We start from the raw sequence: 27017 nt of genomic DNA, 5'->3' as shown, positions 1-27017 counted from the left end.
GAAATGTCTGTCTTCCGTGAGCATCCCGTTTTGCCACACCTCGGAGTCGTACTAAAAAGATACTACTTTAAATCTGGAGTTTTCGGTTACGACGGGCCACTCGCGAACTTTCCCCCATCTGATCGCTCCAGCGCGCAATTAAAAATGGCGCCCGTTCAGGATGGTCTGACGTCAGACCAGTGTTCCCTCTAAGCTGAGTTAGTGTGAGCTGGCTCACAGTTTTTTAGCCTCCAGCTCGCTGATTTTTGTCTTAGCTCAGGAAAGATGGCTCCAGAGCAGACTAATTTATGCAGCAGCCAAATAGGTTGCTCACAACTTTGATGCCAGTAGCTCACAATGTAGAATTTTTGCTCATAAGGCTCCACAGCTTAGAGGGAACATTGCATCAGACCATCCCGAACGAGTGCCATTTTTAAAAAAATCTTGATTTTGCGCATGTGCGGATAAACAAGGCTGTGATATCATGCCTATGTGCACGGGCAAAAAGATTTAAAAAAAAAAAGAAAGAAAACCCCACCACGCGTGCCTCCTTCAGTGAACGCCATCTAGACAATCCACAGCAGAAGCAGCGCGGGGTAAGGTGATTCCCCCGGGGGGATGTCTGGTCGTGCGAGGGTGGATTTAAAAGACGGGGATCATATCTGAGCCAGCATAATGGTGGGATTAGCTTTCTGTCTGAACACACCCCCAGATGGACCGGTGGGGATTCAAACCTGGCTCTCCCAAACCCTAGTCCAATACTCTAACTACGATACCACACTGGTTCTTGGGCCCACACTGGCTCTGCAGGGACCCCACTCCTGCCTGGGTTTTCCATCCTGGTCAATGCTGGGAATCACGTGTGTGTGTGTGCGCGCATCACTCGGCTATGTGTAATTTCCCATCAAATGTGGCTAAGATGCGATGGTTGGTTTCTAAAAGGAGTGAAATCCTGCTTTGAAAGATACTGTTTTACTCTCATTGACTACAGTTCAATATAAAGCTATACAGAAGAGGTTATTTCTTACTCTATATAACTTTTTAATATTGCGATGGGTGTCTTTAATAAAAATAACAACACTCTGTTTGGACTCCGTAGCTAGGCGGCTGGCCACCGGGTCCCTCACCCCCCACTCATTCCATTCTAGACACAAATGGGCCATTTGCCCCACCCTTCCCGGCATGTCTCTCATAAACACCTTTTTTTATTTACAGCAACATAAAGACAAACAATGCCCTTGCATTCTCCCCGTCTCTTGGCCCATTGTTCATTCTCCACCAGAACAGAACCCCCCACAGGTCAGTTGTCGGTTCTTCCCATTTGCTTTTCAACATTTATATGTTTACCATTTCCATGCTGTCCCCAGGTACACGACGGTTTACAGGAATCATTTTAAGACACATAACCAAACAAAAGCAAGACACAGAGACTCAGCGAGGCGCTACCAAGTCCCGGCTCGCACCCAGCAGAGTAGAGCAAAAGTAGTAAAACTTTCAGACACCTCCACGAAAGAGATATTTCTCTCTCTCCATCTCCTTCGGAAGACGGCTCCGGGGAAGCATGCATCTGATGCCGTATGATCTACTCCACGAAAACGTCTGCTGCTTAATCTCTGAAAAAGAAGAAGAGATTGGATTTATACCCCACCTTTCACTTGGAGTCTCAGAGCGCTTTATAATCTCATTCCCTTCCCCTCCTCACAACAGACACCCGGCGAGTTAGGTGGGGCTGAGAGAGCTCTCTCGAGGACTGTCCTTGAGAGAACAGCTCTGAGAGAACTTGTGACTGACCCAAGGTCACACCAGCAGCTGCAAGTGGAGGAGTGAGGGATCCAACCCAGTTGTCCCAGATTAGAGTCCACGCTCCTAACCACTACACCAAACTGGCTCTCTTCGAACAGCCCACCGAGTTCTTCTCTATTTCTGCTGCAACAGGCAAGGATGGCTTCCTTTCCGGGATTGTCCCCATAGAGGGGATCAGCCCTTAGCAAAAGAAATGTATCTGGGGTCCTGGACAGGAGCAAACAGCAGGTGGTGGTCAATGTTCCCTCTCAGCTGAGTGAGTGTGAGCTAGCTCGCAGTGTTTTAGCCTCCAATTCACACATTTTTGTCTTAGCTCAGGAAGAAGAAGAAGAGGAGGAGGAGGAGGAGCAGGAGATTGGATTTAAGGCCTGCCTTTCACTACCTGATGGAGTCTCAGAGCGGCTTACAAACTCCTTTCCCTTCCTCTCCCCACAACAGACACCCAGTGAGGCAGGTGGGGCTGAGAGAGCTCTGACAGAAAGTGCTCTTTTTCAAGAATAGCTGTGCCAGAACTATGGCTCGCCCAAGGTCATCCAGCAGGTGCAAGTGGAGGAGTGGGGGAATCAAACCCGGTTCTCCCAGATTAGAGTCTGCGCACTTAACCACAACACCAAACTGGCTCAGGAAGGGATGGCTCCGGAGCAAACGGATTTATGCAGCAGCCCAATCGCTCGCTCACAACTTTAATGCCAGCGGCTCACAAAGTAGGATTTTTGCTCACAGGACTCCACAGCTTAGAGGGAGCACTGGTGGTGGTAACAGCTATCTCCATTCCTGGCCAGTGGCTGAGAAGAGGAAAAGCTGTAACAGGCAGCCCAGCTGTTATCGGAGACATCTCTCTCCCTCGGCCAATCAGAGGCCACCTCTCCTGGCACACACCCACCTGGCCAGCAGGTGCTTAAAGACGAGGGGGGTGGCCCTTGCCGTCCAGAAGAGCTGCAGGCGACTGGTGTTGAGGCTGTTTCTGGGGAGGTCCCTTTTTTTTCAGTTTTGCTTTTGACATCCTCCTTTTGGGATCCACCAAGCATGCTTTTCTGGCACAGTCAACCTGACCATTACTGGCCGAGTCCAGGGGAAATGTATCCGTGCTCCAGCAGCAACCTGATCAGGTGAGAGGTTGTCTTTTATCTTCCCTGCCGTTGCCACCAGTGGAGACTCGGGTGTGGGGAAGATTCAGACAGAATGGTAGAGGAAGGGACGCTCAAAAGACTCCAGGTGGGCTTTGGTACCTGTTAGGCCTCACCGATTGCCCTGGCAGGATCGGACCCAGCCCAGCCCCCTATCGGCAGGCAGGCGGATGCTCTGGAGAAGGGGAACGTGAAGGTTCTGCCTTGTGGTTGACGCTGGGAAGTGTTAAGAGGTAGACTGCTTCTGCACATGAAGGCTCCATTGAGTCGTCGTGACCGGAAACGTCCGTTGGCAGACTGAGGCTCTGCAACGTGTCTAGAACGTTTTGAAGCCATTTCAGCGAGCAGAATCACCACACCGCCAATGCTCCCTCTAAGCTGTGGAGTCTTGTGAGCAAAAATGCTACTTTTGGGGCTACTGGCATTAATGTTGTGAGCGAGTGATTTGGCTGCTGCATAAATAAGTTTGCTCTGGAGCCATCCTTCCTGAGCTAAGACAAAAATGTGTGAGCCAGAGGCTAAGAGACTGTGAGCTGGCTCACGCTAACTCAGCTTAGAGGGAATGCAATGATTTCTATAATGGCAGAAATTACGGAATTATGAAAAATTAACCCTGAGCATCCAGTCAGCTGTGACACGCCAGGACTTGGGGAGCTAAGAGGTTCTTCTAGTCCAGGGGTGGCCAAACTGTGGCTCGGAAGCCACAGGTGGCTCTTTCACACATACCGTGTTTCCCCGAAAATAAGACACTGTCTTATATTTATTTTTTCTCAAGAAGACACACTAGGGCTTATACCACAAATGCATAGAAATCCTGCTAGGGCTTATTTTTTGGGTAGGTCTTATTTTCGGGGAAACGGTATTGTGTGGCTCCCAGCAGGGCAGCTGGGGAAGCGAAGGGGAGGTATGCCTCCCTGATTGGTCTTTCCTTCCCCAGCCAGTGTTCTTTCCACCTTTCTTTCTCTTTTTCTCTCTCCCTTTCTTCTATCCTTTCTCTCTCTTTTCCTTCCTTCCCCCTTCCGCACTTCCCCATCTATTTGCTTTCTTCGTTTCTCTCTCTTTCTCTCTTTCCACCTCTTTCATTCGTTCTTTTCACCTCTCTCTCTTTCTCTCTCTTAGACAAATAAATATCATTAGCAAACAAATAAATATCATTGGACAAATAAATATAATTATCGATATCTGTTTTTATTTTTGGCAGTCTCATTTAATGTTAATAAAAACGTGTGTAATATTTGTCTTGTGGCTCTCAAACATCTGACGTTTATTCTATGTGGCTCTTACGTTAAGCAAGTTTGGCCACCCCTGTTCTAGTCTCATGGGGATCCTTTTTCTTCCCCTCCCTCCACAGTTTTCATCATCTCTTTCCTCTAGAAGTTTCCCCTTAAAGTATTTACACCAGACTTTCCTCAAGTGGTTAAGACGCTGAACTGCAGGCTGTGGAAGGTCAGTAGTTCAGCAGTTCGAGACCCGGGTGCCGCAAGACGGGGTGAGCTCCTGTCTCTAGTTCCAGCTCCTGCCAACCTAGCAGTTCGAAAGCAAGAAATTGCAAGTAGATAAATAGGTACCACTTCGGTGGGAAGGTAACAGCGTTCCGTGCCCCTCGGCGTTTAGTCATGCCGGCCACATGACCACGGAAACATCTCTGAACAGCGCTGACTCTTCAGCTTGGAAACGGAGATGAGCACCGCAACCCTAGAGTCGGATTCGACTGGCTTTCGAGCAAGGGAAACATTTACCTTTTACCTTCTCTCCTTTTCTCACTCTTGCCCCTTCACCGCTCTTGGTCGCCTTTCCTCTCCTTTCCCCATCTCTGTCTTCCATGCTGTGGGCCTGCGACACTCTCCTCCACCTGTCTCCCGCATGTCACGAATATTCAGCCCTGCAACCAAACGGGAGACAGTTGCTGTCTCCTAAGCAGAGAGCCGCCGGGATTCTTGCCCGGAGAAATGCAAATCGAGTTTGTTCCGATTCAGTCAGGCCCAGTTTTCCCACCACGCCAACCACCGAGGGACCCCTTGTCAGATGCCAAAGTGCCGCAAGGGGCTCAGCTCACTCCCAGTGCCGGGGGTGTGTGTGTCGGTGTAGAGTTGCCAGCCTCCAGGTGGGGCCTGGGGATCTCCCGCCTTTACAACTGATCTCCAGCTGACAGAGATCAGCTCCCCTGGAGAAAATGGCTGCTCTGAAGGGTGGACTCCGACACGGTACCCTGCTGAGGCCCCTCCCCTCCCCAAGCCCCGCCCTCTCCTGGATCCCGCCCCAAAGTCTCCAGGCATTTTTCAACCCAAACCCGGCAACCCTAGGTCGGTGTCACCTCCCAGACCTTCGCTGCCACGGATCATATCCAAGCCAGCAGCAGTGGTGGCCCAGGAGGGGATGAATGCACCTTCCTTGAAGTGACAAAATCGGGACTGGCGCGCTCCCTGCAGCCTCTTAAAGTATTTAAGAGCCAGTTTGGTGTGGCGGTTAAGTGTGCGGACTCTAATCTGGGAGAACCGGGTGATTCCCCACTCCTCCACTTGCACCTGCTGATGTGACCTTGGGTCAGTCACAAGCTCTGGCACAGCTGTCCTTGAAAAAGAGCAGTTTGTGTCAGAGTTATCCCAGCCCCACCCACCTCACAGGGTGTCTGTTGTGGGGAGGGGAAGGGGAAGGAGTTTGTAAGCCGCTCTGAGACTCCAAGTGAAGGGTGGGATATAAATCCAATCTCTTCTTCTTCTGACACGTTTCAGTAGGAGAGTTCCGCTTAAGGACACAGGGGCACAGTTCCCAGCGGTCCATGGTGTGCCTGGGAAGTCATTCAGCTGCAAGGGAGTGGCTGGGCCCGGACCCTCTGGCGAGCAGGACATCGAGATAATGAGGGCGTTGTCTCAGGGGTCTTTGTGGATCGCAATTGTCCTCAGCAGAAAAAGTGCTTCCTGAAAAGGGGCAAAGAAACCCCGGCAAGGAGCCCATTTGTTTGACTTCCGAGCTAGGAGCCTGCCCCCGCCGCCGACTAAGGCAGGCCAGGCCAGTTCTCAGCCGGCGGCCCAATAAACATCTTTGCAGGCCAGTCGTGGTGTGCCGGTTGCATCCACACAAGGACAGAGAGGGGAAAGGGTGGCTTTCAAAGGGAACGTGCGTCCTAGCCGGCGTCAAATTAACATTCAAAGCGCGTCTTCCTGTGTTTCTGCATCCGTACACGGCAAGCGCTTGGCGGCCGGAATCGGTACACAGTCTGCTTGTGGACCAGCAGCCACAACTGTGCGGACATGCACTTTGCTGCCTGCTCATGCTCAAGGAAGCCGCAGCCAGCTTATGATGCCATGCAGCCCAATACACCTGGATATAGATCTGCACACACCTTTCTATGTGCAGGTAGCACGCACAGGGATGCTTCCCAAGCAGGGATTTTCTAACTCACGAAGGATTCTGCTGTTACTTGTAAAAATGACTCGAGCGAATCTCCTCCATGGGCTGTTCACTGTCACACCCCCTTGCCTTGGTACCTGCAGGGAGCCCCTGCCGTTGCCGTTCTTGAAGCAGGAGGAACCCAACAGCATCTCCACGTCGGCCGAGCAGCACTGCCCTTCCTTCCAGTATGTGCTGTGCGCGGCCACGTCCCCAGCGGTCAAGCAGCACGAAGAGACCCTCACCTACCTCAACCAAGGTAAGGCCTGGGGTGGGTTGAATGATGACCAATGTTTCCTCTAAGCTGCAAAGTCCTGTGAGCAAAAATTCTACCGGCAATAAAGTTGTGAGCAAGTAATTTGGCTGCTGCATAAATTAGTTGGCTCTGGAGCCATCCTTCCTGAGCTAAGACAAAAATGTGTCAGCTGGAGGCTAAAAAACAGTGAGCTAGCTCACACTAACTCAACTTGGAGGGAACAGTGGCATCCACCATGGATTCAGCCTTGCCTCGAATAATGCCGCCCCCTGGTGTTAAATGTAAGGAAGGTTCCCCAGACCACAAACAAGAGATGCCTTCAGCCACAGTATTTCTAGGCAGATGACAGTACTGTAAGAACTTTTTTTAAAAAAAATGTGGACTGGTCCAGGATAATGCTCAGACAGTTGGTTCTTTTAAAGAGTTAAGAGTGTCAATAGATCTGCTGTATGTAAAACCTTGCCCCTGAGCCAAATAGAATTCTGGGCTGTTGGCTCCTTTGGTCTGAATCTGCAGGAATCTGTTTTTAAGAAAATCAGAAGAGCCCTGCTGGATCAGACCAGGGGTCCGTCTAGTCCAGCATCCTGTCTCACACAGTGGCCAGCCAGTTCCTCTGGAGGGCCAACAATAGGGCAAAGAGGCCGAGGCCTTCCCCTGATAAGGACATCAGAAGAGCCCTGCTGGATCAGACCAGGGGTCCGTCTAGTCCAGCATCCTGTCTCACACAGTGGCCAGCCAGTTCCTCTGGAGGGCCAACAATAGGGCAAAGAGGCCGAGGCCTTCCCCTGATAAGGACATCAGAAGAGCCCTGCTGGATCAGACCAGGGGTCCGTCTAGTCCAGCATCCTGTCTCACACAGTGGCCAGCCAGTTCCTCTGGAGGGCCAACAATAGGGCAAAGAGGCCGAGGCCTTCCCCTGACGTTGCCTGATTTTGCTTTTTCTTTTCCCTTTGAGTTCCTCATGTGTCACCAGCATTATAATGGGTCACTGTCCACGGGAAGAAAGGCAGGGGTTTTAACAGATTAATAAGGAGTAAAGGAAACGTTTAAAATCCAGTGTGCTTTCACGTTTCCGAGTTTCGAAATGTCATCCCAAAATGTGCCATTTCAATTTTGGAAGCAGCATCTGACATTTCCCCCAGTCTCTCTCCCCCCCCCCCCCCCCCCCCCGCACACCTACTCAAGAGGCTGTTCCTTGAGTGGTCGAAGGAATGAATGGGCATAAAAGGGCTCACATGTTGTTGGAAGCTTACTATCAAATCCTGGCTCTGCTGGAAAAGACTCAGATGTCTAAGGCTGACCATGAATAATAGGAGAACAAAGTTGGAGTCTGGGGGCACCTTTAAGACCAACAACGTTTTATTCTGGGGATAAGCTTTTGGGGATAAGGAGCTGCGGTGGCTCAAGTGGTTAAGACGCTGAACTGCAGGCTGTGGAAGGTCAGTAGTTCAGCAGTTCGAGACCCGGGTGCCGCATGACGGAGTGAGCTCCCGTCTCTAGTTCCAGCTCCTGCCAACCTAGCAGTTTGAAAGCAAGAAATTGCAAGTAGATAAATAGGTACCGCTTCGGTGGGAAGGGAACAGTGTTCCGTGCGCCTTGGTGTTTAGTCACGCCGGCGACATGACCACAGAAACGTCTCCGGACAGCGCTGGCTCTTCGGCTTTGAAACGGAGATGAGCACCGCGACCCTAGAGTCGGACTCGACAGGCTTTCGAGCAAGGAAACCTTTACTTTTTTAAAGCTTTTGTGTGCACGCACACTTCTTCAGATAGTGTGCATGCACACGAAAGCTTATACCCAGAATCAATGCTCCCTCTAAGCTGTGGAGTCCTGTGAGCAAACATTCTACTTCGTGAGCTACTGGGCACTGAAGTTGGGAGTGAGCGATTTGGCTACTGCTTAACTTACTTTGCTCTGGAGCCCTCCTTCCTGAGCTATGAGAAAAACGTGTGAGCCGGAGGCTAAAAACTGGGAGCTAGCTCACATTCACTCAGCTTAGAGGGAACACTGGTCGCCATGGGTTGGAAGCACCTAGATGGCACTTCGCACACACACACAACTTTGATCTAGCAAGCTAATGCACACAATGCCTTTCCCCATTTCCGACATTCACTCCGTTGGCTTTCATGCGCAGAGAATCACAGGGAAGAACAGAAGAAGCTGAAGGCCTCCGCTGGCTCTGCACATTTGCGCCTCTCACTGGGGTGCTGCTGGGACGGCTGCCTCTTTCTAGGGCTCATGGAAACCGAGATCCATTCACAGCTCTTCTCTGCTTTCTCTCTCTCCCCGCTGCAGGGAGGGCTTTCCGTGCCCACCTCTCGGTGGCTTGGGGCCAGGCTGCAAGAGGCTTGGGCTTCGGGCCAGGCTGTGATTGGACCTCCAGATGTATAATTGGGGAGAAAGTGGTTCTGGGGAAGGAGGAATCCGGGTCAGAACTGAAAGGGGTTGACTCTCCCCTGTGACATTTCTGCTCTCCGTAGTCTCTTGGGCCTGACTTTTTGCCTTCCGGGACGCACAGTCCCCTGGGGGAGCCATTTGTTACCGGAAAAGGCTGTCCTGGGGAGCAATGTTCCCTCTAAGCTGTGGAGTCCTGCGAGCAAAAATTCTACTTTGTGAGCTACCGGCACTAAAGTTGCGAGCCAGCGATTTGGCTACTGCATAAGTTAATTTGCTCTGGAGCCCTCCTTCCTGAGCGAAGACTTAAAATGTGTGAGCTGGAGGCTAAAAAACTGTGAGCTAGCTCACACTCACTCCGCTTAGAGGGAACACTGCCCAGAATAAAACTTTGTTGGTCTTAAAGGTGCCCCTGGACTCAACGCGGCCACCCACCTGAATGAATATTAGTGAAGGGGAGCTCACCACCTCCCTAGGCGGCCAATTCCACTGACCAGTGAGCATTTGAAGGAACAGCAAGAGTGGGTAATGCAATCTTGCTAGGCTTGCTAAGCTAATCGAACGCATGCCACGTTGAGACTGGCTGACCTCCCTGGAATAACAGCTCCTCTCTAGACGACAGAGATCAGTTCCCCTGGAGGAAAGGGCTGCTCTGGAGGGAGGACTCTATGGCATGGTCCCCCACTGAGAGGTCCCTGTCCTCCACAGGCTCCACCCCCAAATCTCCAGGACGTTCCCAACCTGGAGCTGGTAACCCTACACCCCCTGCTGGTGGCCAGGAGGATGTGGCAACCAGTGCTCCCTCTAAGCTGTGGAGTCTTGTGAGCAAAAGGTCTGCTTTGTGAGCTCCTGGCATTAAAGTTGCGAGTGAGCGATTTAGCTGCTGCACGAATTAGTTTGCTCTGGAGCCCTCCTTCCTGAGTGGAGACAAGAATGTGTGAGCCGGAGGCTAAAAAACTGAGCTAACGCACACTAACTCAGCTTAGAGGGAACACTGGTGGCAACCGTCCTGCAGTGGGAGAGGAACCCGGACGCACCCTTGAGATCCAGCTGGCTGAGGCCCAAGCGTCCTGGGCAGGGCTCTTTTTGTAGAAAAAGCCCAGCAGGAACTCATTAGCATAATAGGCCACACCCAACAGCAGGAACTCATTAGCATATTGGGCCACACCCCTGACAGCACAGCTCATTAGCCTATTAGGCCACTCCCCCATGTTACCAGAAGTGTGCTCATCCAGCCACACCCACCTTTTGCTTGTTATTCTGTTTACCTTGTTTGTTGTCAAAACCCAGGGCCTTTTTTTGTAGCAGGAACTCCTTTGCATGTTAGGCCACACACCCCTAATGTAGCCAATCCTAATGAGTTTCTGCTGTTGGGTGTGGCCTATTATGCTAATGAGTTCCTGCTGGGCGTGGCCAACTCGGGAGCCAGCTGGAACTCTGTTCCTGTCCCAAAATAGCCCTGGTCCTGGGAAACCTTCATTCAGCAGTTTCATGCGGGAAGCCTTCCTTGAAAGTTCTTTGATCGACTTTCAACCCAGGGGAGTGAGAGTGTAAAAGGGCCCCGGAGCCGGCCAAGAGGAGCAAGGCCTTATGGCTCGGCAGGCCAGCTCAGACCCTGCGAATGGTGCCCACAATGGGCCCCAGCTTACAACCCACACCCACCCCCGACTTCTGGCTGGAGGAGTCTCAGAGGAAACGTTGAGGGGAGCAGATGCTGGTCTGACCCATGATTCCCCAGAAGGGGGCAAGCCGGAAGAGGGCTCTTGTAGGGTCAGCAGAGCTGGTTGGGTTGGACACCGTTTCTTCTTGGCCACAGGTAGCCCCGCTACCTGTTAGGGATGCCAGCCTCCAGGCGAGACCTGGGGATCCCTCGGAATCGCAGCTGAGCTCCAAACGACAGAGATCAGTTCCCCTGGAGAAAAGGGATGCTGTGGAGGGTGGGCTCTGTGGCATGGTCCCCCACTGAGGTCCCCGTCCTCACCAGGCTCCACCCCCAAATCTCCAGGAGTTTCCCAGCCTGGAGGTGGCAACCCTCCCCTCCCGCTGCTGGTGGCCAGGAGAGACAGGGCAACCCTCCAGTGCCTGTCTGCCAGGAGGAGAGCAGCCCACTGGAATAGGGTTGCCAGATCTGGGTTGGAGACTTTGGGGGTGGATCCAGGAGAGGGCGGGGCTTAGGGAGGAGAGGGACCTCAGCAGGGTACAATGCCATAGCAGCCGTTTTCTCCAGGGGAGCTGATCTCTGTCCACCGGAGAGCCGTTGTAAAAGCGGGAGATCTCCAGGCCCCACCTGGAGGCTGGCGACCCTGCACTGCAGCTTCCCCAGTCAGTTAAGTGGCCAGTCTGCAAGTCACCCGGGAGACTGAAATGTTCTTCGTAGCCAGCATGTCCTCGGACTGCCACGTACCCCTCATCTCCCTTTCCCGGCATCTCGTGGCACGAGCGACTGATGTTATAAACAAAATGTTTCACGCAAGTCCCGTCTATTTTATTTAAATTTCGGGGCTGCCCTTTCAGCACCCCCCGGGCCGGATTCAGAGGAGGCTATGTCAAGAATTCAAAAGATGCCATTGTCTCTCTTAAGGTGATTGTTGACACAATAGGTTTTGCCAGGCCCATTCGTCACCGATCGCTGGTGGCCAGGAGTGGGTCACACGCCCGAGCGGGTTCCGATCCGGGAGTCGCGCCTCTCTCCTCTTCTCCCCCCCGGGCCTCGGCCTTCGGGCCCTCAGTTTGCAAAGAGTTTGTCTTCGTCATCTCACTCTCTCCCACGTGGGCCCCCCTTGAGCAGTTATTCCAGGCATCTGGCAAAGAGGGCTTTTCTGCCGCAACTACTGTGCAGTCCTAGGCAGACTTAACTCTGGTCTAAGCCTGTTGGTTTCAGTGGCCTTAGACACCGGCCACTCTTGTGTAGGACTGCTTCGCCACGACAGACTAACGCAGCCACTCAGCTGAAGGAAGGGACTGCGCTTTCAGGATGTATCTTTAGGCAGTTACTAGGCCAATTACAAGTGCTGGCTTGTAAAGGCTGGATACATAATAGTTGTACATTATTATAGTCTATGCCAGGGGTGTCAAACATGTGGACAGGGGGCCGGATCAGGCCCCCGGAGGGGTCCCATCAGGCCCGCAGTGGAACTGACTATCTCCTCCTTCCAGTTCTGCTGCTGCATCATCGCTTGCTTCGCCAGACTCTCTCACTCGCTCAGCCATTTCATGTTTTAGCCTGGGTCCTAGACTCAGAACTCTGAGCATGAGATTTCTGGGGTGGATGTCAAAAGAAGGTTTGCAGCTTACAGAGCTAACGTTTTAAGCATGTTTTTATTTTAAGTAAAAAAAAAACGATTGTGTCCTTTATAAAGTTTATATCTCCGCTACCTGGCATTACATTTTATGACACACATGGCCTGGCCCAACAAAGTCTCATTTATGTCAGATCCGGCCCCCCTAACAAATGAGTTCGACACCCCTGGTCTATGCAGTAATGGAATCTGAGGGATGGGTTCCCTCTAAGCTGTGGAGTCTTGTGAGCAAAAATCTTACTTTGTGAGCGACTGGCATTAAAGTTGTGAGCGAGCGACTTGGCTGCTGCATACGTTAGTTTGCTCTGGAGCCATCCTTCCTGAGCGAAGACAAAATTGTGTGAGCTGGAGGCTAAAAAACTGTGAGCTAGCTCACATTAACTCAGCTTAGAGGGAACTCTAGTTGCCAGCTGCCTGGAGATAAAAAATGTCCTGTCCCTTTAACGGAGACTAACCAGAATGTTATTTACCAGCGTGAAGTATTGGTTTAGAGGGTCGGACTAGGTCTTAGGATCTGGGAGACCAAGTTGCAAATCCCCACTCTGCCTTGGAAGCTTGTTAGGCGGGTCCCGCACTCTCACCCTGACCTACCTCACAGGGTGGTTGGTGAGGATTAAACGGAGGGGAGGAGAATGATGTAAGCTGCTTTGGGTCCGGAGAGCCAGTTTGGTCTAGTGGTTAAGAGGGGCAGACTCTAATCTGGAGAACCAGGTTTGATTCCCCATTCCTCCTCTGCATGAGCCAGCTGGGTGACCTTGGGCCAGTCACAAGTTCTCTCAGAGCTGTTCTCTCAAAGACCAGTTCCCTCGGAGGTCTTTCAGCCCCACCTACCTCACAGGGTGCCTGTTGTGGGGAGAGGAAGGGAAAGGAGATTGTGAGCCGCTCTGAGACTCTGAGTGAAGGGCGGGGTATAAATCCAGTCTCTTCCTCTTCCTCCTCCTCTTCTTCTGATTGGGGAGGGGTAGAAATGAACTAGAATGTACTACGATGTATACCTGGTCGGCTGGTTCTCCAGCCGAGCTACCTATGCAGTAGCCTGGAATGGCACAAAGAGGTTGTTGATGCTGTGCAGGGGCTCAGTTCACCCCAGGAGTACCAGGTTGCCTGGCAGGCATGGAGGGCAACGCCCTGCCCCTGAGTTCTGTCTCCTGCCCTGCTAGAGCTGCTGTAGCGTATTCAAAGCTGCCTTGAATGGATGATATGTTGTGAAACATCTAATTGAAGTGCAATGTAAAGCTTCGTCCTGGGCTAGGATCCAAATCCATCCAATCGTGTTGCTAGCCCAGGAAGCACCTAACCAATCACCTTCTAGCAAGCTCCCTGAGCGGGAACATCCGTGATTGGTCCTTATGTGAACAACCTTATTGGTTGGTATTTGTACAGTGGGTGTGGCTACATTGGCGGGGAGAGTTTAAAAGCAGGACAGCTGCAATGTAAAAGCTGAACTGTTCTGTTCTGGCTCTCAGATGTTGATCCGTGTTGGAGTTGTGTTCGAGTTGAAGAATAAAGTTGTGTTCTTGCTGAATCACTCTCCAACTTCATTGTTAAGCGAGCGACTTAACAGCTGCCAACCTCCAGACGGGGCCTGGTGGAGTTGGCCTGGAGTTCCCACTGACCTCTCGTTCTCCCGGAGGGAATGGAAGCCTCAGCGGATGAGCGGTATGACATCATCACATCCCTGACGAGCTTCCTCCCTTTCCCTGGCTCCGCCCCCAAATATCCAGGAATTTCCCAGCCTAGACTTGGCAACCCCATGTGACCCTGCTCTGTGGAGCAGCGGGGGGGGGGGAACATGACGGGGGGTGGACGGGCACGATCCTGTCGCCTCCCTTCCCGCCGAGCAGGCAGAAGTGACGTTACAGTGTCACGAATGCTCTAGGAATCAATTCCTAGAGCGTCACCCACCAGGCGTCTTCCTAGAGCACCACTGGTGGCGTGACGTCACTTCCTCCCACTCTCCCAAAGTGACATCATGACGAGGCTCCCCCTCCTAAGACTCCACCCCCAGATTGCTTCTGGGGTTTGCATTGGCAACCCGAGCTCATTCTCAGTCACCGCTGGACAGAAGGGGAGTGGCATTCCCTTCCAGGCAGGGCTGCCAACCTCCAGGTGGCACCTGGAGATCTCCCACTATTACAATTGATCTCCAGGCTGCAGAGATCAGCTCCACTGGAGAAAATGGTTGCTCTGGAGGGTGGGCTCTGTGGCATCATACCCGGCCGAGGTCACTCCCCAAACCCGGCCCTCCCTGGTCTCTGCCCTTAAAATCTGTGAGCAAGTTTGGTGTCATGGTTAAGAGTGGCGGGCTCTAATCTGGGAGAACCGGGTTTGATGTCCCACTCCTCCACATGCAGCTGCTGGTGTGACCTTGGGTCAGTCACAAGTTCTCTCAGAGCTTTTCTCTCAAGGGCAGTTCTCGAGAGAGCTCTCTCAGCCCCTCATTCCTGAGTGTAAGCTCCATAGCCCCTGAAGAGCATTATGCTTGGCAGATAAGAACTTACTGGTGGTCCAGTCCCTAGCCTGAGGAACATTCGGCTGTCTTTGACTAGGGCCTGGGCGTTTCCTGCCCTGGCCCCAAGCTGGTGGAACTCCCTGTCGAACTGGGCCCTGTGGGAACTAATGCAATTCCACAGAGCCTGTAAGGCAGAGATGTTCAGCCAGGTGTTTAGTTGAGGACAGTGATAGTTTCCATCTGTCTGGTCCTCCTCTCCCCCCCCCCCCCCCCCTCCTCTCCTCCTCCTCCTCTTCTCTTCCTTCTCCTTTTCCTCCTCTTCTTCTCCTCCTCCTCTTCCTCCTCCTCCTCCACTCCTCCTCCACTCCTCCTCTTCTCCTTCTCCTCCTCCTCCTCCTCTTCTCCTCTTTCTCCTCCTCCTCCTTCTCTTCTTCTCCTTCTCCTCCTCCTCTTCTCCTCACCCTCCTCTTTCTTGAAATTTCCCAACCCAGAGCTGGCAAACCTACTCCCTGGTAGTGTTCCCAACTCTGTGATGGAGATTCCCAGAGATTGGGGGGGTTCCTTGGGAAGGGGGCATTTGGGGAAGAGGGGGGGCCCAGCAGGGATGTGACGTCACAGAGGCCAACCTCAGAAGCTGCCATTTTCTCCAGGTGAGCTGATCTCTGCCATCTGGAAAACAGTTGTGATTCCAGGAGGTCTCCAGGGCCCAGCTGGAAGTTGGCAAGCCTACATTCCTGGGCTTGCACCACTGCCAGCCGGGGCCAAGCCAAGCCCTCGGAGGAGGCAGTGCCTGGCAGGGGCCCGGGCCCAGGAGGGGACTGGTGCACCTTGCATGAGGCGACAGACCTGACCTGGATGCAGCGGCTGGGGAAAAGCTCCCCCCCCGCCAGGCATTTTGAGTGGGGCTTTGCCGAGGGAGCCAGGCACCCGTTCCAGCATGTGCAGGATGTGGCCCCGATTGGCTCCACGCTTGCCATCTCAAAGCATCAAAAGGGTGCTTTGAAGAGCACCCGGAATAGACTAGCGTGCACAGGTGTTCCTGCTTAATTCTTGACAGCACCCTAATTATCTCCCCCGGCAGCTGGGAAGAGGATATGGGACTCATTTGGAGAGGGGGAAGGACTCGGCAAAAAGGTTCGCTTCCAAGGCAGGCAAAACAGCAGGTTCCTTGAAAAAATAATAATAATAAAGTCTCCGACTCACACTTTTCCTGAGTGTTTCATAAACGTGTGAGCTCTGCAGTTCTGACAGCATCCTTAGAAACTAGGCCGGGAGGAGATAGTGGCTTGGAAGCCAGACTGCATTTTTGGGGGCGAAACGGGAGAGGGAGTTCCCTTTCGCCACCCTAAGAGGCTCTGCTGGGGATCACAGGGTTGCCAGCTCCGGGTTGGGAAATACCTGGAGATGTTGGGGGTGGAACCTGGGGAGGCAGGGCACGGGGAGGGAGCTCAGTGGGGCATAATGCCATAGAGTCCACCTTCCAAACAGCCATTTTCTCCAGAAGAAGTAATTTCTGTCATCTGGAGATCATAGTAGTAGCAGGACATCTCCACACCCCACCTGGAGGTTGGCAACACTAATGAAACAGAATGTGGCAGGGAATGAAGGGGTACGGCTGCCTGATCCATCCTGGAGATTTCAGGGTGGAGCCTGGGGAGCCATTTCCTCCAGGGGAGCCCATCTCTGTCGTGGAGGTGAGCTGTCATTCCAGGGGATCCCCAGGTCCCACCTGGAGGCTGGCATCCCTACCACCTGCATGAAGAAAAGGCATATGAGGCAGGGGGCTGTAATAAGGAAAGAAATTGGATGAGACTGAGGGACTGTATCCAGTCCAACAGCCTTATTTATATACTAGAAATAAGGCCCGTTGTGGAAATGAATACAATGAGCTATAGAAAGAGGCTCTGAGTGGGTTCCCTGGCCTTGGGCACTCAGTGTCAGTTTGCTGTGGCAACCTCAGCAGGGTGTAATGACACAGAGCTTACCGTTTTCTCCAGGGGAACTGGGCTCTGCCATCTGAAGAGCAGTTGAAATTCTGAGTGATCTTGAGCCCTCACCTGGAGATTGGCAACAATGGTTTCCCAGGAGGAAATGGCTTATTTGGACGGTGGAGTCCATGGCATTGTACCTGTCTGAGGAACCACCTCTCCTCAAACCCCACCGTCTCCAGACTCCACCCTTCAAATCTCCAGGAATTTCCTAACCTGGAGGTAGCAACCCTATCTCCTTCCTAGCCAATCATCAACATACCATTATCTCTCCTTCTGACTTCAGCTTTCCATCTCCTCCTTCCTCCCTGCGGTCTCTACCTAGAAAATTCAACAAGGTATAATGACACAGTGTCCGCCCTGCAAAGCAGCCATGTTATCCAGGGAAACTGAGCTCTGCCATCTCGAAAGCAGTTGTAAATCTGAGTGATCTCCAGCCCTCACCTGGAGATTGGCAACAATAGTTACCCAGGAGGAAATGGCTGGTTTAGAAGGTGGAGTTTATGGGATTCTATTCAGCTGAGACTTCTCCCCTCCCCAAACTCTAGCTTCCGTAGACTCCACCACAAAATCTCCCAGAATTTCCGAGCCTGGAGCTGGCAACTCTAATCAGGACTGGCCCCAGTGAGTTCCCCACAAAGGCCAAATTAGGCCTGGAAAGGGCTTCCTCCCCTCCCTGCCTTTTTACTGACAGAGCTAAGCTTCATTGCCTAGCAACAGCCACTGAGGGAAAAGTTAACCCCACTGCAGGAGCTAAGCAGAAATAGAAGTGTCTTCATCAGGAGAGAGAGCTGTTTTGGCAGTTTATTCTGTCAGGGAAGAGTGTCCACGCTGGCAGTGGGTGGGGGAGAGGAGTGAACCCAGCACCAAGCCAGTGGCATGCGAGTACTCTTGAGTGGCAGCTGATGGGCCAATGGCTGATGAACCGCACAGCACAGCCAATGGGAGAACTGGAAAGTGCCACTACACTAGGTCTTTTATATATATATCAGATTCTTATTTTAAGTAAACCTTTATGCCCTATCTTATTTCCTTTGACTCAAGGGGATGGAACTTTGGGACTATAAGCTGTGAGGACACAAGACGTCGCAGTCCATTAAGAGATAGAAATGAGGTGCTGCTATAGAGGCACCCAGCTAAATCGGCTGAGACTGATCCCCTGAGGCTCTGGGTTGGGAAATACCAGGAGATTTGGGGGGTGGAGTCTGGAGAGGGCAGAGTTTGGGGAGGGACCTCAGCGGGGTCCAGTGCTGTAGAGCCCACCCTCCAAAGCAGCCCTTTTCTCCAGGAGAACTGATCTCTGTAGTTTGAAGATCAGTTGAAAAAACTGGAGATCTCCAGGCCTCACCTGGAGGGTGGCAACCCTAGTCCACCCCCAATGTTCCTTGCCACAGAACCGCCTTGCACACCTCCCTAAATGTAGCAAGTGAGGGCACCATCCAGCCACTCTGGGAGGTCTAGGATCTGGGAGGCCCAGGTGCGAACCCTCACTCCACCACGGAAGCTGGCCAAGTGACCCTGAGCCGGTCACAGACTCTCAGCCTCATAACCTACATCGCAGGGTTGTGGGGAGAATAAAATGGAGGGAGAGGAGAACAACGCAAGCCACTTTGGGTTCCCTTTGGAGAGAGAGGAAAGGAATAAAAGAAGTAAATAGAATAAAATAATGCTCTAAATGGGGCCCGGAAACAGACACTTTGAATGTGGCCCAGATCAGCCCAGTGAGTTAGCCTCTTGAGACGGGAGTTGGATCGAGCCCTGAACAGCTCAGGCACTGATGTGAAATCAGACTTCACACTGGGGTATACACACACCTAATCGATTCACACACACTAAATCAAGGGTGGCAAACATGCGGCCCGGGGGCCGGATCAGGCCCCCGGAGGGCTTAAATCAGGCCCGCAGTGGAACTGGCTGTCTTCTGCTTCTTCTTCCAGTTCTGCTGCTGCTGCATCGTCGTAGGTCTGCAGCTTACAGATACACACCTAAACAGCATACTCAGGATTGCAACAGCACAGACACTCTGATGCCATAATTCGGAGCAAGAGGTGTCAGTTATCAGAGAGTGTTAAATAAACAAAATATTGCAAGAGTGCTAATGTTTAAGATGTTTTTATTTTAAGTTTAAAAAAAACCCCTTGTGGTTGCATCCTTTATAAAGTTTATATCTCCGCTACCTGGCATTACATTTAATGACACACATGGCCCGGCCGAACAAGGTCTCACTTATGTCAGATCCGGCCCTCATAACAAATGAGTTCGACACCCCTGCACTAAATAATGCCCTGTGGGCACTTTCACACATGCTAAACAATGCAGTTTCAATCCAGTGACTGTCTGAAAGTGGATTTCGTTATTTCACACAGTAACATTCAGTTGAAGAAGAAGAGATTGGAATTATACCTTGCCCTTCACTAGCCAAAGGAGTCTCAGAGCAGCTTACAATCACTTTCCCTTCCCCCTCCCCACAATAGACACCCTGTGAGGTAGGTGGTGCTGAGAGAGCTTTTTCGAGGACTGCTCACGAGAGAATAGCTCTGGAAGAACTTGTGACTGACCCTAGGTCACACCAGCAGCTGCATGTGGAGAAGTGGGGAATCAAACCCGGCTCTCCCAGATCAGAGCCTGCGCTCCTTACCACTGCACCAAAGTGCATTGAAAGTGGATTGAAAGTGCATTATTTAGTGTGTGGAAGAGTTTGAATGTTTGTCCAAATGTCCCTCCGCATTCCTGAGAGTCCTCTCTTCCCCAGGGCAGTCTTACGAGATCCGGATGCTCTGTAACCCCAAGATGGGAGAATTCGCAGAAGGCCGCAAGATGCTGAAGGTGAGGAGGGAGGACGGGAGCGTTTGGTGTTTCCCCAACAATCTGAGATACTCACGATGCCTTATCACACCGTGCCTAATCGGCCCATGGAACCTACTGCCACTGTGAGGTGCCACGGCCACGAGGGTGAATGGGGCTTTTCAGGCTGACACTCCGGTTACTGACTTGCGGTTCGAATATCTCAGCTTCTGTTTTTTTGAGCCAAATATCGCCAGCTTTCCTAATTTATGAGTGTTCTTGGATGTAGTCGTTTAGTATTTGATTTGGCCCACTGAAATGGAATTAGGGTTGCCGATTCTGGGTTCAGAAATTCATGGAGATTTTTGGGGGGGCGGAGCCTGGGGAAGGGTGGGGTTTGGGGAGGGGAGGGGCCTCATCAGGATACCCTGTCACAGCAGGATACCCTGTCAACAGAGCCCACCCTCCAAAGCAGCCCTTTATCATCTGGAGATCAGATGGAAATTCTGGGAGATCTCGCCCTGACTTGGGCCATCCTGGCCAGCCCGATCTTGTCAAATCTCAGAAGCTCAGCAGGGCCAACCCTGGCCAATATTTAGATGGGAGATAGAATTGCCACAGGTCCCCTTGTCGAACTGGCAGGGGGATGTGGGGGGCATTCCAGGGGTTGGCAGGGATGCCGTGTGATGGGATGACATCATCCGAAAGCGATGTCATCGCTTTGGCGACGCCGGGGGCAACACTCTGGTTTTTGGGCGAAACTCTATGGTAAATTTGCCCTCAGACCATAGAGTTTTGCCCAGGGGGTTTTTTTGTAGAAAAAGCCCAGCAGGAACTCATTAGCATAATAGGCCACACCCAACAGCAGAAACACATTAGCATATTAGGCCACACCCCTGATAACACAGCTCATTAGCACATTAGGCCACACCCCCATGTTACCAGAAGTGTGGTCATCCAGCCACACCCACCTTTTGCTTCTTATTCTGTTTACCTTGTTTGTGGTCAAAACCCAGGGCCTCTTTTTGTAGCAGGAACTCCTTTGCATGTTAGGCCACACACCCCTCATGTAGCCAATCCTAATGCGTTTCTGGTGTTGGGTATGGCCTGTTATGCTAATGAGCTCCTGCTGGGCGTGGCCTGCTGGGCGTGGCCAACTTGGGAGCCAGCCGGAACTCCGTTCCTGTGCATTCCGGCCCAAAAATAGCCCTGGTTTTGCCCAAAAACCAGAGCATCATCGCAGCGACATCCCTGCTTAGGGGTGTGGGTTCCCCTGCTGGCCAGCTGGTCTGTGGCAGGGGAAAGCCCCCGAGAGCAGGGGATCCCCCGCTCTGACCTGGGGGCCAGGAACCCTAATTGGAGACCTCCAGAGAATACGAGGGCCAGGAGGCCAGAGGCTGGCTATCGAGCCACCTCTCTGAATGTCCTCCATGTCCCAGTAGGAGTTGCCAGAGGTCGCCATGACTTCCAGGCACGGACACACACACACAAACACACGAATACCAAAAAAAACCCCAAACCCTAAAGAGATTCTGGAAGATCTCCAGGCACCACCTGGAGACTGGCAGCCCTAAATGCTTCACCTGTGCGGAAGGAATGCTCCTTTCCTCTTTTCCCTCCCCTCCAGAGCGTGGCCAGGGTGGTATTCCACGACCGGAGACTACAATATACGGAGCACCAACAGCTGGAAGGGTGGAGGTGGAACCGGCCAGGGGACCGCATCCTGGATATTGGTAAGGGAGCATTCGCTTTGCTTTAAAGAAGGACTGACAGATGTTGCGTCCTTAGACTCTTGTTTCCAAGTTGACCAGTACTCTTATATTAAGTTTCTTCTCAGACCCTTAATCCATAACTGGGAATGCTGAAGGGGGGGAAATGCAGAGTTGAACTTTCACAAGGGAATTCCTCTTAGGAGAACTTGCTTAACAAATCCAGTAGAATGGCCGTGTGAAAATCGGGGCCCAGATGTTCATTCAACAGGCGTGGTGCCCACCCCCTGGACTGGCCTAAGACATTTTCTCCCCCACAGTGTGTGATCTGGGAGTTATGTACCTAACTGTCTACACCAGGGCCAAGCTATCAATGGGCCTGACTTCATTGGTTATTGTTTTTAAATTTAATAATACACACACACACACACACACACACACACACACATAAACATAGGGTTACCTTATACTGAGAGCTGCGGTGGCTCAAGTGGTTAAGACGCTGAGCTGCAGGCTGTGGAAGGTCGGTAGTTCATCAGTTCGAGACCCGAGTGTGCCACATGACGGAGTGAGCTCCCGTCTCTAGTTCCAGCTCCTGCCAAACTAGAAATTAGAAAGCAAGAAATTGCAAGTAGATAAATAGGTACCACTTCGGTGGGAAGGTCACAGCGTTCCGTGCGCCTTGGTGTTTAGTCATGCCGGCCACATGACCACGGAAACGTCTTCGGACAGCGCTGGCTCTTCGGCTTGGAAACGGAGATGAGCACTGCAACCCTAGAGTCGGACTCGACTGGCTTTCGAGCAAGGGAACCTTTACCTTTACCTTACCTTATACTGAACAGCCATTGGTCTATCAAGGTCAGCATTGCCTGCTCTGACTGGTGGTGGGTCTCCAAGGCAGAAATGTTCCACATCACCTACTACCTAATCCTTCCAACTGGAGATACCAGCAATGTTTCCTCTAGGCCGTTCTGTGAGCGGCCATTCATTAACACAGGAGGCCCCGCTCAGCAGCAATCTGGAGCCACTGCCCATTTGAAGATTACAGCAGTTAGATTCTGCTCACTCAGGATGTGAACTGCTCTGCTCAGTAGGGGAATAAAATTAGGGGGAACATTGCTGGGGGCTGAACCTGGGACCTCCTGCCTGCAAAGCAGATGCTTTCACAGTGAGCCACAGCCCCTCCCTAAACAAAACTCCTGAGTCAGATCACTGGTCTGTCATGGTTAGCATTATTTGCTTTGACTGGCAGTGGCTCTCCAGGGTCTCTAGAGGAGACCTTTCACATCACTTAGGCAGAGAGGGCAGGAAGGGTTGCATCACTGCTTCGTTCTCGTGGCCCTTTCTTACACGCCAGGGAAATGCCGGTCGCCAGGGCTCTTTTTGTAGAAAAAGCCCAGCAGGAACATTAGCATAATAGGCCACACCCAACAGCAGGAACTCATTAGCATATTGGGCCACACCCCTGACAGCACTGCTCATTAGCACATTAGGCCGCACCCACATGTTACCAGAAGTGTGGTTATCCAGCCACACCCACCTTTTGCTTCTTATTCTGTTTACCTTGTTTGTTGTCAAAACCCAGGGCCTTTTTTTGTTGCAGGAACTCCTTTGCATGTTAGGCCACACACCCCTAACGTAGCCAGTCCTAATGAGTTCCTGCCACTGGGTGTGGCCTATTATGCTAATGAGTCCCTGCTGGGCGTGGCCAACTTGGGAGCCAGCCAGAACTCCGTTCCTGTGCGTTCCTGCCCAAAAATAGCTCTGCCGGTCGCCACTTTGGGGTCAGGAAGCAATTTTTCTCCAGGCCGGTTTGGCCCTGGGATCCTGGAGGTTCTTTGTCATCTTCTGGGCACGGAACAGGGGTCACTGTGGGTATTGGGGAGGGGAAGGAATGTGTGCATTTCCTGCACTGTGCAAGGGGTTGGACTAGATGAACCTGGAGGTCCCTTCCAACTCTATGATTCTGTCACCTGCTACCTAATCCTTTTCATGGGAGATACCAGGGGATTGAACTGGAAAACTTCTGCATCCAGAGAAGAGTATCTACCGCTCAGCCAAGGCTAAGCAGACAGGAACGAGCAATCCAAAGCAGACAATGGTGTGAGGGAAGGGAGAGACGAGGGGAGAAGGGAATGGACCTGGGAGAAATGCAGGGATATCTACTATGTGGTTACAGGTAAAGATGTAAAATTTCCGGAAATTTTGAAGCTCAGAAAAACCCCTGGTTTTTTTCCAGTTTTTTTCGGGGGGAAACGGAAATTTTCTGAAAAATTGAAAAAATGCTACATTAGCATTTCTTTTGTCTTTTCTAGATTGAAAGTCATTCTGTTACTTTAGGAACATAAAATATGACTATGGACATTTTTACTTGGCATGAAATGATCACAACTAGCATACAACTAGTGTATCCAAACTATTATTACAAACAGAATACCCACCCACATGCAAAAACAAAACTGAAACTTTTTTATTTTCTTCTGACAATCGCACCTCCTAAAGGAAGAAATGCGTTTTGTTCTTGCATTGGAGAGTTCAGTTTGTAACCTAGGACTTGCTTGTCCTCAGTGCACAGAAATTAGATCAATCTGATAGCATACATATATAAAATAAAACGTTCCATAATCAATTTTTTTCTTTTCTTTTTTCAATTTTTCCAATTTTTTTGGGGGGGAAAGGGGCTTCAGGAAAAAAACGGGGAAAAAACGGTTTTTCCCCAAATTTTTCCGGTTTTCTTCCGGGCCTTCACATCTCTAGTTACAGCTGTGACCGGGAACTAAGGATTTAAACTAAGGCCTGGTGGGAAAAGTGGGTGGGTGGGGGTTGCAGGAAAAGGCATCAGTGCCCAGTTCTACACGTCCCCTTCCCCCGAACTGATGCTATAGAAACAGTCACTTGTTTGGGGGAAGGTTGTCTCGGAGTCCCAACCTAACCCTTTTCACTTCACGGCCTACCACAGATATCCCAATGTCCGTAGGCATCCTTGAACCCCACATCCACCCTACATTGCTCAACACTGTGGAATTCTTGTGGGACCCGACCAAGAGGACATCCGTCTTTGTCCAGGTAAGTGTTGCAAGAGGGAGAGAACTCTAGGCGTGGCAAAGGTTACCTGGAGATTTTGGTAGCGGGGCCTGGGGAGGGCGGGATTTGGGGGAGGGGAGGTGCCTCAGCTGGGTACAAATGCCATGCAGAATTAAGAACCAAAAGGTTAAGGAAATCAGAATATGAGGGCCTAGTAGTTCTGTGTCTAAACTCGAAGCATAAATATCACCAAATATATGAAAATATACTTGCACTTATTACAAATTCAATAAAAACAAATATAGGCCCACGTGATAGCCTCCGTTCAGAATAAAATCATACATTGATCCCAGAGATAGACCATTATTGACCCTGACCAAACGTGTTTCAACCAGTTGGCCTTCCTCACTGGTCAAACAGTGTTGTTACAGAATGGCTCGAGACATTGCAATAATACAGTCAATTCTTAAACTTAAACCAAGTTGAGATTGTTTTATAATTAAGATCTTGTTAAATCCCAAATCAGGAGAATAGACCCACGTTCAAAAGAAGTAAGATTTATTTCCAAAGCTTGGTTGATCATGAACATACAGAGATTGTTTGGAATAACTACAAGAGTCAGGGGAAGGTGTATTAAAGCAACTTCAAACAAGGTTTAAACCAATGAGCTCATTTCCCTCGTAAGGTTACAGATTAGGAAAGGCGCGAAGCGGCCTGAGAACAGCAACGGCCCGTTCCATAAACACTTGTTGAGTTCACACAGGAAATCTAAACAAGCCAGAGCATAAAGACACAACACCACCTCGCACCAGCTGGAGAACCTTGGCAGTTACAGATGCACAACAGGAGAAGGATAACAACTATATGAGTGAAGGGGGGAGGGGGGAGAAAAGGGACGAGGCTTGTCCCAAGAAGATGGCAGCTCGCTGACAGATCTGTGATATAAGGTCCCCTGATTTCGGGTGCTTCTCTCCACCACTGGTCAGTCGGGGGGAATTACCCCTCAAAACAGGGAAGAATGCTGAAAATAAACATGGCGTGCCTACATGACCCGAAAGTGACATTGGCATATTGGGGACGTTGCGGGGCGATGCTCTGGTTTTGGGGCAAAACTCTATGGTAGAAGCTAATTCTACCACAGAGTTTCACCCCAAAACCAGAGTGTAGCCCCCCCAATCCCTGACGTCCCTACATCACTTCTGGGTCACAGAGGCGTGTCGTGTTTATTTTCAGCAATCTTCCCTGCTGAGGCAGAGATATAAACCAGAGGCCTCACTTTAGATAATTTGCTGCCATTGGTTCCTTCCTTTGAACAGTGGTTCGATTGTGTACCTTTCTCTCCTGGTCAAAATTTTTTTAGATGCAGTCTGGAGCCAATAGTACAACAGTACATTGGACGAAATGGACGGTTGGACGAAAGAAGACGCGGGGGAAATGGGGGGGGGGAGGGCGGGAGATGAGAGTCAAAATGTGGCTGCGCAGCAAATAGTGGGAAATTGAGCAGTACAGCCGGGGGAAACGGGAAATCGAGGGCGGAACAACTGCTTTTGCGGAATCGGTCTCTGTCTCTCAGCTAGGTTTGCCAGCTCTGGTTTGGGAAATCCCTGGAAATTCGGGGTGTGTAGAACCCTTGCGGCAAACATAGGCCCCGTTCACACGGCGAATCCGCCACAGGAGAGCCACGATGGAATGGCAGGTTTTCCGGGCGCAATCACACCACCACATCTGGCAAGTGGAGTGAACCCATGGCCAACCCGTGGCATGCCGCCAAAAATGTGCAATAAAAAAATACCTCCTCGAAGGTACTAATAAACGGTTTGCCACGGGCTGCCTCCGGACTCCCTCGGTGTGATTGCGCCAGCGTGGCTTTTCCATCCGGCCGTCTTCCTTGCAGTGCACACGTTGAGGGCCGGAACCGTGGGTTGCCGCCGATGCATCTAATCGCGTTGTCGCGCGTCTAATTGCGGCGCAACAAATAGCCATGCCTCTGCCCCCCCCCCCCCCGTGTTTTCCAGCCCGTGTGACCGGGGCCATAACAACTTATCTAGGAGAACATATCTCTCAAGTTCTATCAGGCAGCCTAGAAAAATGCTGCTGTTTTAAGAGTTTTATACTCACAAAGAGAATTTATTGCGCCTTATGTCTTGTGTGTATATCACTGTCCTTGAAAAAGACTGTATTCGATAGGGGTAAATTACTAGAGTCCCCTGGGACTAGTGATTGTGAAGCTGACAAGGTGCTGTTTGGATGTTTGAACATAGTGTCAACCTGCACTTCGATGTATTGTTTTGGCGAACCTATGTATGGTAATACTTGACACTGATATTTATATAACAGTATAGAAGAATTGCTCAAGTGGTTAAGACGCTGAACTGCAGGCTGTGGAAGGTCGGTAGTTCAGCAGTTCAAGACCCGGGTGCCGCATGATGGAGTGAGCTCCCGTCTCTAGTTCCAGCTCCTGCCAACCTAGCAGTTTGAAAGCAAGAAATTGCAAGTAGATAAATAGGTACCACTTCGGTGGGAAGGTAACAGCATTCCGTGCGCCTTGGTGTTTAGTCATGCCGGCCACATGACCACGGAAACGTCTTCGGACAGCGCTGGCTCTTCGGCTTTGAAACGGAGATGAGCACCGCAACCCTAGAGTCGGATTCGACTGGCTTTCGAGCAAGGGAACCTTTACTTTTTATAGAAAAATTAAAAAAAGAAAAATAAATAAAAAACACAAAATTGATCTACCTTAAGCATACATCTAATATACACAGTGTCATTTTCCTCACCTGGATGTCGGCAACTCTACTCTCAGCCACTCTTT

At 51.2% G+C, this 27017-nt stretch overlaps 1 protein-coding gene across 1 annotated transcript in view; it reads left to right on the top strand.

Moving 5' to 3' along the window:
* The first annotated feature begins 2808 nt into the window (after positions 1-2808).
* LOC107112684 (transcription factor CP2-like protein 1) overlaps positions 2809-27017 on the top strand; it is a 49671-nt gene continuing 25462 nt past the window's right edge. The window contains exons 1-5 of the mRNA XM_015413878.1: positions 2809-2891; positions 6404-6558; positions 19441-19514; positions 21100-21205; positions 24141-24247. Coding sequence (XP_015269364.1) covers positions 2809-2891; positions 6404-6558; positions 19441-19514; positions 21100-21205; positions 24141-24247 — 525 coding nt within the window. The remainder of the gene's footprint in view (positions 2892-6403; positions 6559-19440; positions 19515-21099; positions 21206-24140; positions 24248-27017) is intronic.

This window comes from Gekko japonicus, unplaced genomic scaffold (genome assembly GCF_001447785.1).
Source record: "Gekko japonicus isolate JY-2015 unplaced genomic scaffold, Gekko_japonicus_V1.1 scaffold1407, whole genome shotgun sequence".
Lineage (NCBI taxonomy): Eukaryota > Metazoa > Chordata > Lepidosauria > Squamata > Gekkonidae > Gekko > Gekko japonicus.
The sequence above is the reverse complement of the archived record's forward strand: the minus strand, read 5'-3'. Positions and strand labels throughout refer to the sequence as shown.